Source organism: Fusarium subglutinans, assembly GCF_013396075.1.
Source record: "Fusarium subglutinans strain NRRL 66333 chromosome Unknown NRRL66333_c0000307, whole genome shotgun sequence".
Taxonomy (NCBI): domain Eukaryota; kingdom Fungi; phylum Ascomycota; class Sordariomycetes; order Hypocreales; family Nectriaceae; genus Fusarium; species Fusarium subglutinans.
In genome coordinates this window covers 13,170-31,086 of record NW_023502370.1, presented here as the reverse complement: position 1 = coordinate 31,086, position 17,917 = coordinate 13,170, and the positions used below count along the sequence as shown (strand labels likewise).

Genomic DNA, 17,917 nt, shown 5'->3' with positions numbered 1-17,917 from the left:
GGGATTAGAAATGTGCAAAACTGGGCCCTGATATACCAAGATTTGCTACTCAGGTTTTCTTTTAATATTTATATATTCCTTAATAAAACTAAAAAATAAAATAAAAATATCTAATAAAGTAGAAATTTATATACTATTTAATATACGTATTTTTATATTTAGATAGTAAGGAAAATAAGAGACATAATATATTCTGGATCTTGTACCAATGCTAACATTTCTAACCCCGGCAACCTGTACATTAGATTGTAGTACGGAGTATAGGAAGCTAATTGCTTACTGTGCTCAATCAAGTTGGCATTGTTTCTCTCCAAACAGTCTATGATGGTTACCAATGTCTGAAGTTTAATCCGAAGCTTGACCTTCTCTGTCCCAGACGATGATAGGCTCAACGGGCGATGTGACCAGGCGCGGAAACGATCGACCGGGGTCCCTGGGCGGAGAAACGAAACAGGAAAGCTAATGCGGTCTCTCGCAAGCTCTTGAGGTTAGTTGAGGTCAATAGTCAATAGTCGAAGTCGTTAAGAAACAGTAACTTGGAGGTGGTGATGATGTTTTCAGCTGTGGTCACGCCAAGTTCCAGTAACGTACATAGTTCCCCTACCGATAGGCGTTTGCATTTGCATCATCATCCCCTGCTCCTCGCTTCTGTACGCTTTACCTGATGATGCATGCACTCTAGAATCCATCGCTGCAACGTTCCCTGTCTGTGCCTGTGTCTGTGTGCAGACAGGATCGGCATTGCTGGAGAAAAAACACCAAAGCTCAATTCGAGCCGTTACAATCTGCTTTCAAACTTTAACATGTCATCCTTAACAAGGCCATATATTCCCGCAAAGCCACTGATGAATGCTGCAGATGTGTTTCAAATATACAGTGCACTTATCGCCCGGGCACTTGGGCGCTGCGGTAGCAACATTGATTTGACTTCCCGTCAATGGAACCCCTGAGCGATCAACAGTAGATCAATCAATATCCACGAGGCTTTTCTTCAACAAGTCAGTGGCCCTTTATTTTTGAGGCAAATAACCTGACCGTTACTTGACGCCGCGTATAATAGATAACCGTTTTATATGAATCCCGCCACCAGTTCGTGGCAAGAAACGCTGAAGGTCTGAACAAAGCAACATCCTGGGCATTTATGCCTCGTACTAGATCCCTGCTGCAGAAACCCAGCTGAGGAAACTGAAATAATAATAGCTGAATTATACATACTATGGAGTGCATACCTATGTTGCATCAGGTGTCTATCTACGGAGTACCGTTTGTCTTGTCGTCAACCGGTCAAAGGAATTGCCGTGATGGATATCTCCATTTCTTACCAGCTTCATTCAGGACCAGGTTCGAGCCAATATCGCCAGTGGAGGTACATAAATAATAACACAAATTCTACCAAACTACCGGACTTTTATCCACTCTCTCTGGAGTTGTGTCCCATGCTCATGACGCTATACGGCCGCCGCGCGTTTCAAGTCCTAGATGGCGTCCATTTAGGCACAGCACCAATGAATGGCCTTGAAAGCTTGACCCAAACAATGGCTTTGTTATCTCAAATTTGTTAGCATCTCTCTGTCTATTCGCTCACTATAATTATGTCCATTTTTGTTGCCTCTCCTCCGGCTTGCGATATCCTCGTTTCACCATGCGCCGCAAGACTCAAGCCAAGAGTCAGATACTGCACTCGACTTGTCAATTGAGACATGTCATCACTCATCTCGTATAGAACGAAAGCCTCTCATCAACCCAAGGCAAGGCAAGGCAAGGCAAGGCAAAGCAATTAATTGTTAGGCGAGGTCCTTACCTAATTCTCTTCTCCCCCGGTCCATGCTCCTTATCCCGTCCTCCTGATCCGCGTCTAATAAAAGGCCCATGTCCTTATTAGCCAGGGCTTGCTTTTGCTTTTGCCTTCCCCCCCCCTCTAATGATGATATTTCTTTCCCTTGCGCACTTACCCACGTGTATTCTGTGCTTTGGTGTGCTCCCGGCCTGTCAAACGATACAGACGCCGAGATAGTCAATAGTCTCTCCGTGAACCCCGAGGAACATGCTCGCTTGGACGTCGGTCTCGTTTCGCTATAAGCGTACTACTCTGTCGATCCTCCTCTCGGTAATGCTAAAAATTCGACATTTCAGATTTTTTCAACTGCTACGGAGTACGGCTCACTATTTCGCCATTCATGAATAATGCTGTCTTGGCCTCGAGGAACATGGCTGCCACTTGTCAGACATATCATCACATTCCAAAGAATTTCTCCGTTGATCGAGTCAAGAAAGACTCGAGTGTTTCTAATCCTGAAAATAGAGCTATGCCTAGAATTATGCTTGTACAAACGAACTGGGCCAAGTAATTTCTTATGCAGCTTCCCTGTGCCTGGCATTCATAGTATAATGCTCACCGACGACATAGCATGTCTTATAACCATGGGTAGACCGCTCTATTGGGCCCAGCTGAGCTCCGTTGTTTCCGACGATGACATTGTTAATTCCCTTGTTTTGTCTTACTTGCATTGGCGTAGGAATGTTTGTTTGATGGTATCACGATCCAGGGTATGGTGTTGCACGTTTGCAACCAACTGATTCAGGCGCGTAACACTTTGATTCAATAATTGTGTACGGATGCAACTGCATACTGAACGTGATTTTAATATTATTCTGCATTTCCAATTTGCACTATTGTTCATTTGCACTGTCTCATATGCGCTCCAAAATCCAGCAAATGTGGTTGTATGTGGTAAACGGTATGCCAAAGAACAGAACCGGGTATCATGATATGCCCAGACTCCAAGCCTCCCGCAAAAGGAACAAAAGAAAAACCAGAGACAATGTTGGCTCATTCCTCTCGGGCCATAACCTCCGATACCTTCTTGACTGCCTCCTCGAGGTCATTCCCCATATTCATCACTCGAGTGATCAAGTTGATACCATCCAGCTTATGCCACAGGCTCGAGGGACGAATAAGTCGGCCTTGCTCGGCGGTAGAAGGCAAGACATCGGGTTTTCCTGTCTTCGACTCGCCGTTCGCTACCCGGGTTGGGTTCGATATTTGGTGATCTTGTATGACCTCTTGGCGGCTGATGTTGATCCAGACTAAGGAGATGTCTTTCCCGGAGACAGTTCCAATAATGTCTTCGGTAACTTTGCGGCTCGATATGTTGTTCGCCAGAGAAGCTGTCACCAAGATAGTGTAGCCCTGGTCTGCCAATCTTCGGATCTCATGAAGGTAGGCTGATCGATACTCTCGCTGAAGCGCGTGAGCGCAAAATGGTCCGGCCATTATAGGGCTGTCGACTATCTGGATCTTCTGGCCGGGGAGTCGCTCTTTGAGTTTCTTCACAATACTTGTTTTCCCCGTGCCCGGAAACCCATTGACGATCAACACCCTGCCTTTCTTGGGCTCGTCGAGGGGAGCCTCCACAGTAACAGTACCGACTGCCATGTCAGCGGTTAATAGTGGTTCTTGATTGTTCTCTATAGTCTTTGATTGTCTGTTATGGCTCTCTAAATCGAGTGTTGGTTGAGACTGCGTAAGTCGGGATATTGGAGGCATTGGGTCCAAGAAAATCTTCGATAAAAAGGAAGAGACCTTGTAGATTATATGGTCCATTGTTAAAAGTCTATACCCTTTGGAAGTCGTTTTTTGAGAAAGTTTATCGAAATCTAGCCTTGAAAAGTTTGTGATTTTTCTTTTCTGGCCATTTATTGAACTTAGCATTGAGTGTTTATGAAACTCAACCGTGAGCATGGCCACTAGAAATTGGCCGTGGAACAAAGACAAATTGAGAACATCACAAAGAACAAGCGAATGGAGGTGAATCACAGACGCCCCTTTGCCGCTTACATGTCACCGGACAGTTCTAATACTAAACATGTTACCAAAGGACGAAAGTTGTATCGTGATACGATAGTAAGTGCAAAGGGCACAATGTTTTTATGGGAGAATGAGAAAAGCTTGGTTTTGTCTCAGCATCAGGGGGAATTGCAGAGCTAACAGATAACAATGTCGAGAAAATTTTGGTGTGATTCGAGACCACATGACCATATTCACAAAGGCTATTTCGGGCGTTGACGATATTTGGGATTCCACGATTCGAGACTATTGGTCTTCTGTAGCCAATATAATTCCCTTCACTGTCGTGATGGTGAGTCATATGCAACCAGAAATCCTCTAAATCATTCAAACTTTGATCGCACAAGGTTTACACCGCGATTTAAGGAAGTATGAATGAATAAACTTCATGTCTTGAAACTTGCTCGGCTATCAATATGTGTTTATCGTTATTAACAAGCCTCCCGGGCCCAACCACTCCAGAACAGTAAGCTCGGCGCTCCCATATATAATGCTTTATTAAAGTCACTTGGAGAACAGACATGAAGCAATGTAAACATGTTCTGAGCAAGTCTTACCACATGGCGTATTAACAAGACATGGATATTCCTGCATGCTGTACTCACTAGTAAGCCAGACTCGACTTGAGAGTACCTGCTGACGTCTGTAGAGACAGTGGTCCAGCGGCAAGTGTCAACACAGTCTCAAACCCCTTGCTAAACAGGTTGTTATTGATAATATCATGCTTGACATAACGTCCGCGAAATATCCATTGCCAGAAGCGCCCATGACAACTAGAACTAACCCCAGCGCCCTTCGGCAGCTGGTGCTGCAGCAAGCCATACTCATGGTTGTAGATGCCTTCCTTTACCGTTGCCTCATCGTCAGCAGTCAGGCGGGCACGCTACAAACAGTACTTGGTTCCCCGTTCTTGTTGGACTTATTGCTTCTATTCTTCTTTCATAGGCATGGTGAACTCGAAGAGGTCCTTTGAGAGCCAAGTTCTGAAAAGGAGCTCCTATTTAGGCACCACTTAGACACCAAGTTGGATGGCATCATGCCGACGAAGAAAAGGGCTGGAAAGCTTTTGACAGGATTCCGTGCCAAAGAAACCATTGGCCTGCTTGATTTGTCGTTCATCTATATCCCAATGCTTTCGAGTCGGCCTGCCCGGGTGAAAGTACCGAGATTAGCATTGTGCCTCGGATTTGGGTAATCGGTCGAGATGGTGGTTTTGATATCAGTTTTGATACCATCTCGTTTGGCGACCTGAAGAAAGGTCCGAGCCGAGGGCTCTTGGTTCTGTTCGTCAGGACTTGGGATATGTCGCAAGACTAGAGCCATCTTCTTGTCTGGTCCCTGTGTACTGATAGGAACAATGAGTAGACGTCGACGTTCATACTCGGATGCGGTGTGCTCCATTTGGGTACAGAGAGCAACGTGATGCTAATACAGCTCAGCCACTGCAGAACTGGCAGTCTTGGGGGCAGATAATGGTGCATTTTGTCGGCAGTAAGGTCTTCGAAAGCAAATACTTTGCGCACTTGGTGGCGTCTTTCATCTCGAACTTGGCCAGATTGATCTGCACAGCGCATCCTGACATACCTACATCCAATGATTATGTAGCAGTCGATGACGTCTGATTTTGTAATCCGGAAACCATGATTCAGGATTGACTATCAGGCCGCCGTAAATAGCCTTATGGTTGATCTCCTTCTGGTGTTTGTAAAGGGAGATCTGTTACGTATGAGCAGCTCGTTGTGATGAAGTCAAGGCACACGATTGCTAGATGGTGGAATGAAGAAAGCTAAATAGTAGTGGCTGGTGTCAGCAAAACAGGGGCTTACTTGACTGGCTTCGATTGGAGTAATCAAGGTGACGAATTATTTGTTATTGTTGTACATTGATGTATCATGGGAGTGGTGATAGTTGTACGGATGTTGAGAACGGCACCCCAGACCTCATAGAAAGCAGATGGACTTTTGGCTGCAGTAATTGATTCTACTTGGTAAGGTGTATTTCAATAAGTCCTCATGATTCTCACGATGATAGAAATCACTGACGAGCAGCTGTCAAGCAGTGTCAGGGGACTAAGCTCCCAGTGTTAAGAAGGGCACCAGCAGCACAACAAGCATTAGAGGGTCGCTCGCGTTTCTCTCTTGAAACCCGCTTGAAGTTCCTGAACCTCGAGGCGCGCACATACTGGCAGCCCAGTGACCCTGAGGAAGGGTTGGAGGAACGAGCCAAAGAGATACCCATAATCGACCAAGACGGGGACGAAGCAGGATTAAATCAGCAAAGCCTATGAGACCTTCAAGCCTTACGAGCATAGGTTTCGTAGCAATAATAAATAGCTCAAACTATATATTATTATTGAAGCATTTGTCTATGAACTGTATCAACTATGATGAAAGACACGAAAGTTACGCGTGGAAGAATATCCTCCCCAGTCTGTCAGACACAGATACTAACACCAACGACAGTCAAACTCACAAATACAACAGGGAGTCCATAGAAGCCCCTGATCTATGATAGAAAACCTCAACGGAAAAAAAAAACCAGATAACCGCCGCCTAGGATCGCAATCGAGGATTCAAAGGATCACCCCTTTCAACCAGGAGAAAAATATTCAGAAAAGTATTTCGAACTGCTTAAGTAGCGACGAGCCCTCCCTGTCTCTCTTAGGAGACAAGAGTTCCTGGACGCTTATCGCCAACACCGCACCTTGCGCCAATCTGACTGTACAACAGGTGATCGTCCTGTCTAGCGAGACAGGCTTGGGAAAGACAACACAGGTCCCCCAATTCATACTATTAAATGAATCAGAGAAACAGGGAAAGATTGCCTGCATCTAGCCTCACAGGATCGCAGCTACTTCACTGGCTACACGCACAGCCGTGGAGTTGGAGGTGCAAGTTGGAGGCGAGGTTGGTTATCTTGTGTGCTTCGACCGCAAACCCCATCCGTGGAAGACCAAGCTTGGCTACATGGCCGACGGCATGTTGACTGAGTTGGCCAAGACCGACGCAAACTTCAAACTCTACGTCTGTTCCCTTCCCTTGTTCATAACCTATTTGCTTCAGAGCATAACGCTAATTGTAACAGGCCGGTATCATAACTGGCGAGTCTCACGAGCGCACTTTGTCGAGAGATACTGCTGGCCTTACTCAAAGCGACCAGCTCCCAAAAATGTCTGGGTCTAAAAGGCGGCAGTCATGCCGGCCGCGTTGAACGCAGAGAAGTTCGTTCGCTATTTCGGCAATGAAAAGACAACCCACTTCACTTTAAGTAGTAAAAACAACACGGTCCAGATCATTAATCTGAAAGAACCTGTTCTGTGCAGTCTTCAGCATGGCTCTGATGATTGCAAAGGATATCCATGACAAGGAAAGGTACGGGGATATCCTTGTCTTCTTCCAGTCTGTTGAGGAGGTTGAGGAGGTTTGCAATTTGCTCCGCAAGGAGATAGGTGAGCTTCTAGACTTGTCGTTGTACTCTAAACTACCAAGGAACCAGGAAGGCTTGATCTTAAAAACAAGAATACAGCTTAAATGCGTGTGCGCCACAAACATTGCCGAGGCTAGAATAACTATCGACGGCATAGTTTATGTTATAGGTACGTTGTCGTGTTAATCTACGACTGCGCATGTCTAACAGGATAGACCTCGGCAAGTCCAAGAAATCTGATAGTAACCCGCGCATGGGATTGGAATCCCTTCTCAAGGGTCCCATCTCTCAGGCTGCCGCTCGTAAGCGCGCAGGTCGCATCAAGCCTGGCTTTTGCTATCGCCTCTACACCCATTATCTTTCATGGAAGGTATGCGACCATTGAATCAACTTGAGATCCTTGAATCGGATACGGCTAGCTATATTCTACAACTGAAGGCCATGGGCTTTGATGATGTGGCTCATTTCGACTTCATCATGGATAACAGACAGTGGTTATTTAATATATTCCTCAACCAGCGTGTTCTAGAAGAAGCTACAAACTTAGGATCGACGACAACTCAAGGAACAGTTCTGCTCGTTGTTAGATTGGAGAATGAAATGTAACCCCTTTTATCAACCTAGACTACGCGACTAACACCTGAAAACTCCGACCCGAACTTCCTAGCATCGTTCAGCTATTTGGTAGTAAGCATTGATTAAATGTATATGGAAAGGAAAGCTCTGGTAGTTTAGGTTGAGAGTTCTATGTTGTTGGGAAGTATCTGGCGATGAGACCGATATCATAGACTCACTGACTACTAAATTGTCATCATGTTGTCACTATTCTTCGTTTCAGGTTCGATTTAATAAAGTCTGTCAATTAATATCGAAGGGATTTATTATCACTCTTATTACCGTGCCTTCCATGAATTGCTAAGTTCCAACCCCTTTTTAATCAACGAATACTCTTGTGCTAATTCCATATTGTTGGTAGGTTGTGGTGGCATACGTTACGCCCAAGATTTGAAGCCTTGAGAACAACTCAACTCTATGACATGAAGAAAATGACAAGGGCCTGCATTCTTGAATTGGCTGGGTCTCGGAAGTAGATGTTAACGTTGGACTGTTGGCGAAAATTCGATTCTAATGGGCCGGCGTTCAGCCAGACTCAGACCCGGGGACGGCCCTTTGAATGACGATCAAATCGGGTGGTATGTAAATCCACTGAGAGCTTGAGAAGGAGCTCTACTTGATTTTTGCATACCTCCGACTGGTAGATCCTGAGGAGACTTCGACTGACAACGCTCCAAGCCCGGATATCAGCGAGTATCGGCCACATGTAGTCGATATCGTTCCAAAAGCATTTATACCTGGCAGGGAAACATTTCTCCAGACTTTTCCATTCCGCATATGAATCTATATTCCCATATTTTTCGATGCTCAGAACACCAACCATCCGGGCCAGATGGGTTGGGGCTTGAAGCATGGCAATTGCTTGTTCCTCGGAAGTACCGCGACTTCCCAACACCCACCTGGCATGCTCAAGCTCATTCACCAGACCACACATTATAGCTCTGATGGCAGATAGAACATCCTCCTTCACAGGGGCCTCTTCTTTCAATATTTCCAGAAGATCATCCCATTCGACTGCTCGGCAAGGGAGATTACTGATCTGATCTCGCATATGTCCCACGAACTCAGTTGACAAGGTTATGATCTCCGGCAGATCAGAACTCATACAAGTGTCTTCTTCGTGCTCAGTTCCTGAATGTGATCTGTCTGTATCATCATCAACGTCGACGGTTTCGCCGCTGAGGGCTTTAAGACAGCCTCTTGCAAAGGTCGCCAGGTCTTCAGTCCAGGTATGGGGGCTATCTTCAATAGTAGGGGTCACCAGTCCAGCATCCTCCTCATCGTCTGCCTTCTGACGAGCCCATAGACGCTGCATCATCTTGGAAGCGTCTATCATTCGATGTAACTGCCCATGTCTTGTGAGATAGTGATCTATCTGTGCATATCGACCAGGGTGAACTTCATAGTCGCTCGAGACTTCCTCGAGAAGTCGAAGAGCGCGGGACTCAGACAAAGCTAGTCGCTCGCGTTTGCCCAGTGTGGTGTACCACTCAGGGTGTTGGGCGATCAGGTCAAATTCGGCTGTTGTAATCGACTGGGGGCCTCTTAATTTGGTCATTATACTCTCCAAATCTGCCTCAGTATGATCCATTGTGTTACTCTTCGAATATTTGTGAGCCTCTGTTGACGATGCTGGTGTTGTAATTCCACTAAATGGCTGTGGTTCGTTTTGGGTTGAGTTCTGTTCTGTTGTCTGAAGTAAGGCGCCTCTTAGTTTGCATTCTTGTTCTTGAAGTGTTCTCCGTATATTGGCAAGTCGTTCACGGGCTTCTTTTGGGACGAGAACACAGCCGAGTCTCTTGTGCTGGAGGGGATACTTTCTTTCTCGTTTTAAGGGACAGTTGGCGATGCCACGGAAGGAGCTCAGAATCATCGAAGACGGAGATGGTATTCTTCAATCAAGCTTTCAATCAAGCTTCTCGAAATGAGAAGATTGAATGTGTAAAGGTGAAAGAAGAAAGCTGAAAGCTGAAAGTTGTGAGCGGTGTAACTGAAGTAAGGTGTGAGAGCTTGGGCACCTTCCCTTTGAGTGGCATGATTATTGGAATGTGCAGGTCAAGTGTTGACTCCTGCCTGAATGTTCACCTCATCGCACAAGGTCGTTCATTCCATTCCGGGATGAGGTACCTTATATGCAGGACCTCCTGAAGGGTGACCTTCTATTATTTGAAATGTTGACGTAAAGAAAATTCAATTTTGGTCTCCTGAAGCAATAGGTTTCTTTTCTGTGGTCGCTTCCCCTCAACCTTCAACCAAGGCTGTGTCTTCGAGTCTGCCACGAGCATGATGAATCAGTCTACTGATCTCTCAGTGCTACCGACGTTGATTCTTCCAGGAGAAACGGTCAAGCCATGGCGATCCCAGTGGCTGCCCAACGCTTTGTTGTCAATTATAAAACTGGATATATTAGGCCATATTCTCTCGAGATTGCCTAGACTTATACCAAAGCTCTTGGGCAACTTAGTTATGAACCTGCAAGCCCCCTGAGCTTCTCTCGAGTACCCTACAACTCCCCGCATCTCCTGATTCATGTCACCAGATAACGATATTTGCGGGCCTTCAAAAGGCTGTCCTTCGTTCGTGAAACCTCAGCCAAGCACCTACAGGCAGAAGTCGATTTCTTATGAAGTAACTGAAAACTTCATGTCTCCTGATCTATTTTAAATAGAGAAATCTGTGATTGTCTCGGCCAACTTGCTACGAGACTGGGTATGGAAGGAGACTATTGTTAATTCATAGCCCAAGAGGATATTGTCCCTATCTAAGTTTTGTATTTCAGGCACGTCGGGGAATGAATCTCCGGTCTGGTAGCAACGAGCCTCAAGATGCCACAAGATCCATTCCAATATTTTACAAGGGTCTGACGATGACAAACCTCAATCTATATTGTGACAATTGAGCCTACACAAGCCCAGCCAAGTATCGACCATACCAGCATCTAGCACTAGACTTTCAAACTGGAGAAAGATCAGGAATATTGTTATTGCAGATTGAGTCTTCATCAAGACCCTTTGTCCATGTTGTCTCATGCCATGGCACATGCCCACAAATGCGTCAACGCACCATGCGAGAATCAACTAAGATGCTCTCCCAGTCGACTTTGCGGGAACTTGTATTCTTCTCATGAAAGAGACTGACCTCTCGAGATACCAACGCTGATAACCTTATGTTCGTCTCCAAGCAGTGAAGAATTTCTGACTGCTCGTCGGGATATCTCTGGCATGGCACTGCACAAGAATCTCCCCTCGAGAGGAAACAAATACCGGCTTTATGACGACACTCTCACAAGTTTATGAGGCTTTCATATTTACTGCCTTGGAGAACATTCCTGATGTGTTATCAAAGACGTCTATGAAAATTATCATCACAACTCTGTGCTGAAAGGGTAAAGAATGGGAATATCTTAGCTAAAATTATGCCTAAGCTTATCCTAAAATCATAAAAGTCTTAGCTAAATATCCTAAGATTAGACAAGGAAGGTCTAAAATTTATGATTTCAGTTCTAGTTTCATGTCCTATCCCGATGATAATTTGAGTCAGGATTGAACCAGGTCTATTTCACCCCGTCATCGGCGGATAACACGTCCGCTAAGCGTGCAACGACTGTAGGAAGTCTTGACATGAGCCGGAACTTTGTTGTTTCGTCAATCTCACTGGGATCTACCCTTGACAGACGGGCGCCGTCTGCTACCTCCTCGCCGAAGTCGTCATATAGGGATTCAACCATTGGCAAAACCTCAGCCTGGATTGGCCTCCTTGCCTGAGTGTGTCGATCAGGGGTTTGCAGTCGACCGTCCGGACGATGAGCGCGGTGATGACGTCGTGGTATTGACGCGCTTGGTGCAGGCCCAGGGTCTTCAATTCTTGGAGTCGATGGGCTCATCGGCTGACACAGGAGGCTCTTGGGGGGTGACAGTGGTTTCCTGTGTTGTGGCGCAGTTAGTCGTGAGCGATTCTATGTCGCCTCGTTTGGTAGACTCCCCTCAGCCATTGCATTCATGACCTCATGGATAATGCCATCCCACTTGAACACCGCTTGTTCCTTATCATAGACCAAGTCCTCCAGCTTCTTTCCTCATCGGAGTGCCAACTCAACTCTCATGTTATTCCTCGTTTCGAGGTGAGAACAAAGAATGGTCGAAGGGCACCTGCGCCTCGATGCCTCCCATCTATTTCTAGCCCCAATCGCTTTTTCACCTCAAGGTCAATTGTTGGCATTGGCCGTTTCTGCCTCAGAGAGTCCTCCGACTCCAGATTAGCGGGGTTTTTAACCATGAAGTATAGGCAGACGACGTGAACCGCTGGGTTTATTGGCATCGAGTCCAGAGGATGTGTTGATAAGAAGACATTTAGTCTGTCGATGAACTCCTTAGGAGGTTCAACGACCGCCAAGGGTGTCAAATGATACATTCAATGTGTATCTATGCCGTTTTTTGTGGTAAAGGGTACGATTTGACGCTTAGTGCCCGGGGTCATCGCTGACCTTTAGGTTTTGGAGAGGTTCAACGGGCAGATATTGCAAGACTCGGTTGTTCTGGCGCACGAGTCTTGCCATTGGCGCCAGTTGCTCCTGGTAGGTATGATAATACAGTATGTCTATTGTGCATATTCGTGTCGGAAATCTACCGATGGAAGTTTAATGATTAGGTAGTATATATTTATATGGATTAAAATCAGCAAGCTTGGCATGAATGAGTGTATTATGTATCAAGATAAACCTAAATAGACAATCTTGCGTGCTATCTCCCTTTTCTGCCAGTCTTGTGCCTTGGCCTAATGTTTATTACGGTAATTGTCAACCAAAGGAACTGGTTACAGACATCGATGAGCATTATTGAATACCTACCCTAGAGCCTTACTAACTTTGTATCAGTTCTTGCCAAGACTTCGGTATTGCTAGCTCCGTTAGTCCCGGTACTTCTTATTGGGAATGTTGCTACGTAACTCTATTACTCGTGGCTATTTATCATTAACAGGCATAATAGTATTATGCCTGTCAGTTTAATGCATTTGCGCGAATAATCAAAGCTGTTTCGGCGCGTGTCGCCGTTACACGGCGAGGCCGTCTCGTTCCGCGGCGCAGTCTAGGTGAGCACGGTGAGCATGGAGATACCAACCCTCGTCAGTATCGAAAACGTTCCACACGATGTCTTGGTAACGTGTCTATCTCATGATTCGACGAGTTGTAAGTGGTCTCTCGAGGCTCACGGACCCGCGAGATCGGGACCAACCGGGCTGCTTCCTTGTGCTCTATCAGGACAAAATATCTTCTTCTGTATGTTCTAGCGAGCTTCTAGGGTGTTTCAAGCTCGGGTTCTCACCGAGCTTCCCTTTTAATCAGATACGTGAAATTCCAAATGGACGAAGGTATCAGCCCTGAGGTTCTGACTGTTGGAGTTGGAGTTGAAGCTAGGGGCCGGGCCGGTAGTCCAAGCTCCGGGCCAGTTGGTGTTGAGCTTGACTCGCTGTCATGCGGTCGGAGACACTGTGGGTAAGGGAAGAGACCAAACTGGGGTTTTAGGTAACGATATCGAGGCTAGACCCCCTCTGAGATCGTCACAATGCCAATGTTTGCGGGTCTTGACCGGACTCAAACGTCCCGGTCAGGTTGAGATTGGGCAGAATATGAGGGAAGAGAATGTAAACGAAGGAATTATAGGAATCGACATTATTATTCTGAGAACCCAGGTTATTCCGTATGCTGAGGTGAATTCCTTGCTCACCTCAATATTACCCCCACCTTAGTACAGATATGGTGATACCTAAGCTCTTGAGCTAGCATTTATGGACAGTAGCAGTACGTCACTTTGCTTGTCATTGAGGTGAGGAGCTCTCAAATAACTGCGCGGGGGCCAAATGATAAAAAGAGAAAACTTGAAAAAGTAGGGCGAAACTCAAATGATTGGACGAAGCTGGCAACGTGCGTATCTGTTAGAGAAGCGTCTCGACTTTCAAACGACTTGACATGTCGTATCAGGCTGCGAAAAGGGGGGCATCTACCCCAGGATTGACGCTGTAATACAACGTCAAAGCTGCGAATAGTGGCATGCTTGAGAGATTATGCGTCCTGCTTTGGACACTCGGTGTGAGCTGTCTGGCGATCATGTTCGATCTTGGGGCGAATTGAGGTTACCCCAACACGCAACACGATAATTACGCAGCCAGAGAATTGACTCTAGAGATGCCGTTTTCCGTTACGGGTGATGCATGATGCATACAATTCAGCCCAATCCAATCCAATTGCAGCTCCGTTCTTCACCACCTCCTTCACCTTGCAGCCCCAGGTCATTGCTCACCTGGCTCCTGGGGCCTCACAGACCAACTGACAAGGCACTGTTTACAGTCCCCAGTCGCTGAATGGCCTCTTTTCTTCTTTTCTTCTGCATTTGTTCCTGCTGTGGTACAGTACCTGGAGAGGCAACCTAAAAGGTCCCACCCCCGAATTTTTCTGTGCTTTAGTGACCAAGGCCATTACTGGATTTTTTTGCACTTATATCCAATCCCCCGTAAACATCCACATTGAGTTTTCCTCTTCTCTCTGCCTTCTTTCTTCTGCCCTGAGATAGATCATCTCTTCCCCCGCCGACATCTTGATCCGACTGTCGCGACTATTGTGACTTGCATGACTGGGCCTCACTAGAGCCATATTGCCAGCTTCCCATTACCTAACCTGGTCCTGCTAGGAACCACCACCTCTACTATCAAATCAAATACTACTCTATCCTTTCATCATCAACTCTCTTCTCTTTATCCCTCTCTCACATCGCCATCATGTCTTTCAGTGGACGCAAGTTCTCTATCAACCGCCATACTGGCGCACCCAAGACACTCACTCGACGTTTTAGTACGACTGAGCCTTCAACCAACGGTAAGCATTTGCGTCTCATTTGTGGCTGCTTTGTCTAGAACTTGGCTCTCGCCATGTCGTTGCACCTCTCTAGGTATCTTCAAGAATTTCTGTGAGCTACTTGAACACCACATTCCCCATCTTGATGAGTTATCTACAATAAATCAACAACCAAAGCCTCCTTGATCTTTCTTCACCGTTTTCTTACCTCCCCTCACCGTCCCGCCTTATCGCTCTCACTACCGGCGCCACTGATGCGGTCCTTCCCCTCTCTGTCCCTCACAATCCCTGCCGTTTTGCCCCTCCATAAACTGAACCCCTCCAAACCTGCAAACCCGCCTTACACACGCGGCAGGAGCAGGAGCTTGGCTGCAGCTTCCAATAGCTACCCCACAACGTCACATATCGTGATACTGCTCACCTCATATACTTACCTATATATATCAAACCTCATACTAATGGACATCAGAATTCCAATCCAAGGTTCACCGTCAATTCCGAAATGCTCATGAGGGACACATGCCTCATGCTGGTCTCGATGCCAGCCGTTCATCCACTGGTGTTATCTGGTGTACAGAGCGAGCCTCCGAGTATGGCTACCTTGAGGATCCTGAATCATGGGCCAATCTTGGCCAGGGTGCCCCTGAAGTGGAGGATGACATCGAGGGCTGTTTCCCCCGACCCGAGACCATCAACATTTCAATGGCTGGTCGAGAGTATGGTCCTACCGCTGGTATCAAACCCTTGAGAGAGGCGGTTGCCAAACTTTACAATGAGGAACACCGTCAGGGTAAGGAGAGTCAATACACCTGGGAGAATGTAGCTATTGTCCCTGGTGGCCGTGCTGGTCTCATCCGTATCGCCGCCGTTCTCGGCAACTCATACCTGTCTTTCTTCTTGCCCGACTACACGGCTTACAATGAGATGTTGAGTCTTTTCAAGAACGTGCGTTTTACTCTAGCGAAAAATCCATGCGTGGTGGTGAGGTGCTGACGAAATCTCACAGTTTGCCGCCATTCCCGTCCCTCTGGCTGAAGAGGACGGCTACCATATTCACCCTGACAAGATCGCCGAGGAAATTGCCCGCGGTACCTCTGTCATTCTTACCTCGAACCCTCGCAACCCCACCGGTCGTGTTATCGCTAACCCGGAGCTTGCGGAGATCCAGGACATCTGCCGGGACAGAGCCACATTCATCAGCGACGAGTTCTACTCGGGTTACAACTACACATCGAATTGCGATGGCTCGACAATTTCGGCTGCAGAGAACGTGGATGACGTCGACGAGGATGATGTTCTGATCATTGATGGTCTCACCAAGCGCTTTCGTCTCCCCGGTTGGAGGATTGCTTGGATCCTGGGACCCAAGGGTAAGCACACCAAACAATCTACACACCATGAAAAGATACTAATTCTATCCTCCTAGAATATATCAATGCGTACGTTTTATCTGAACTTTTTAGTCACTTTTGTTGGTACCCCTTTTCTGCCATAGATGACTGACATACCTGTAGCATCGGCTCATGTGGTTCTTACCTGGACGGTGGTGCCTCTCATCCTTTCCAGGAAGCTGCTATTCCTATGCTTGAGCCCAGTTTGGTCAAGAACGAGATGATTCACCTTCAGTCTCACTTCAGAGTAGGTCCTGAGATGCGCATCGATAGAACACGGAAAGCTTACTGTCTCTTAGGATAAGCGTGACTTCGTTGTACGACGTCTGCGGGAGATGGGATTCATCATCAAGTACGTGCCGGATTCAACATTCTACCTGTAAGTCACTACACCTACTTGGCCTTCATTTAATCGACTCTAAACGATTCACAGTTGGCTCAACCTCGAGGGTCTTCCCGAGTCCATCTCCGATGGCCTCAATTTCTTCCAGGCCTGTCTCGCTGAGAAGGTTATTGTGGTGCCTGGCATCTTTTTCGATCTGAACCCTTCACGCCGTCGTGATCTTTTCGACTCTCCCTGCCATCACTTCGTTCGGCTCTCATACGGTCCCCGCATGGATGTTCTAAAGATGGGAATGGACGCCATTGAACGTGTTGTTCAGAAGTGAGTTATACTTCGACCAACATTTCATCATAGTAGTTATAGAGCTAACACGCCGTAGGCACCGAAAGCTCAACTAAGCTATAAGGAATGCTTGGCTTGCTTGAAAGTATGGCTCAACCACATGAGTTATATGCTGTTTTATTGCCCGAGCTGGGTTTTGGAGGAGCTTTTTGCGCTTTGACGATTTTGAGACACCTCAGAGTATTATCTCACAGAGACAGCAGATATGCTGTCACGACTGTTATGCATGGCAAATGTATGCAGTTGAACATAAGTTAAACTGAGGTTGCACAAGAAGTTAGTGTTGAAATCATCCTTTTATAGATGGAGGGGTCTGCTAGATCGTCTCAGACAGTTGTATCCATCGTTGTTTTCCTAAAGAAAAGTCCTCGTCTCGGGTTCTTTGATATTATTTGAAACCCAAGATTAGTCCTCTGTCACTTGATCATGGTCTGACTAAATACTCTATTCATCGCACCCTTTCGGCAAGCTACCCCACGCTGAGTGTAAAGACGGCACACATAAACTCTAGACCGCCGCATCTATGCAGATGCATCTATCACGCCTTATTCCACCCTCAAGTCCCCTCAGCCAGCTCAGCTCGCCATCGCCCCTGCTCCCGCTTGGATGAGACCCTGGATTAGCCTTTTAAAGGTGATAATCCTATCAGAAGTTCAGGTGATGGCGACATTACACTGAGGCGTAGATCTACCCGCTCATCTCGCTCAAAAGTCCCGATCTCTTTATAAAACAAGCAAAAATGGCCGAAAGGACGATACCCGCTGTGGATAGTTCTTGATGTGACGTCGAGTCCCCCACTGTAACTGTGTGGTTTGTGGTGTTATGGTGGTTGACCAACACGAACAACTGTAATGCTTCTCCTAACATGGGCGAAATTCGACAAAGTACTATTATAATAAGATGTTTTCAGATATCTTGTGATAATTATGTTACGAATCTTGATTCATTCTATTTTTTTTGAGTGCTGGAATATGGAAGACAATGGAGCGGCTAGTTCTAGAATTGGCGCAAGGATTCTTAGTGGCTGGTCTTCTCTATCGGCTTCCATTTTTTTCTATCCTCTGCCTAACTTTATTCTACGACACTCTCACATTGTCCTTCAACTT

The 17,917-nt window shown here is 46.4% G+C and overlaps 4 protein-coding genes across 4 annotated transcripts; 2 read left to right on the top strand and 2 right to left on the bottom strand.

Moving 5' to 3' along the window:
* Window positions 1–2,830: 2,830 nt before the first annotated feature.
* FSUBG_13069 (chloramphenicol phosphotransferase) lies at window positions 2,831–3,436 on the bottom strand (the record flags this gene model as incomplete). The annotated part of the gene is made up of 1 exon (XM_036677921.1): window positions 2,831–3,436. The coding sequence occupies one exon, from the start codon at window positions 3,434–3,436 to the stop codon at window positions 2,831–2,833; it is 606 nt and encodes a 201-aa protein (XP_036531467.1).
* Window positions 3,437–7,041: 3,605 nt separating this feature from the next.
* Window positions 7,042–7,879, top strand: FSUBG_13068 (pre-mRNA-splicing factor ATP-dependent RNA helicase prp43; the record flags this gene model as incomplete). The annotated part of the gene is made up of 5 exons (XM_036677920.1): window positions 7,042–7,117; window positions 7,170–7,295; window positions 7,431–7,442; window positions 7,489–7,643; window positions 7,712–7,879. 5 exons carry the CDS (start codon window positions 7,042–7,044, stop codon window positions 7,877–7,879), a joined length of 537 nt encoding a protein of 178 aa, XP_036531466.1.
* Window positions 7,880–8,423: 544 nt separating this feature from the next.
* FSUBG_13067 (uncharacterized protein) lies at window positions 8,424–9,479 on the bottom strand (the record flags this gene model as incomplete). The annotated part of the gene is made up of 1 exon (XM_036677919.1): window positions 8,424–9,479. One exon carries the CDS (start codon window positions 9,477–9,479, stop codon window positions 8,424–8,426), a length of 1,056 nt encoding a protein of 351 aa, XP_036531465.1.
* A 5,180-nt stretch (window positions 9,480–14,659) lies between these two features.
* FSUBG_13066 (aspartate aminotransferase) lies at window positions 14,660–16,867 on the top strand (the record flags this gene model as incomplete). The annotated part of the gene is made up of 8 exons (XM_036677918.1): window positions 14,660–14,756; window positions 15,205–15,680; window positions 15,742–16,105; window positions 16,162–16,174; window positions 16,250–16,373; window positions 16,426–16,505; window positions 16,560–16,790; window positions 16,849–16,867. 8 exons carry the CDS (start codon window positions 14,660–14,662, stop codon window positions 16,865–16,867), a joined length of 1,404 nt encoding a protein of 467 aa, XP_036531464.1.
* Window positions 16,868–17,917: the final 1,050 nt, after the last annotated feature.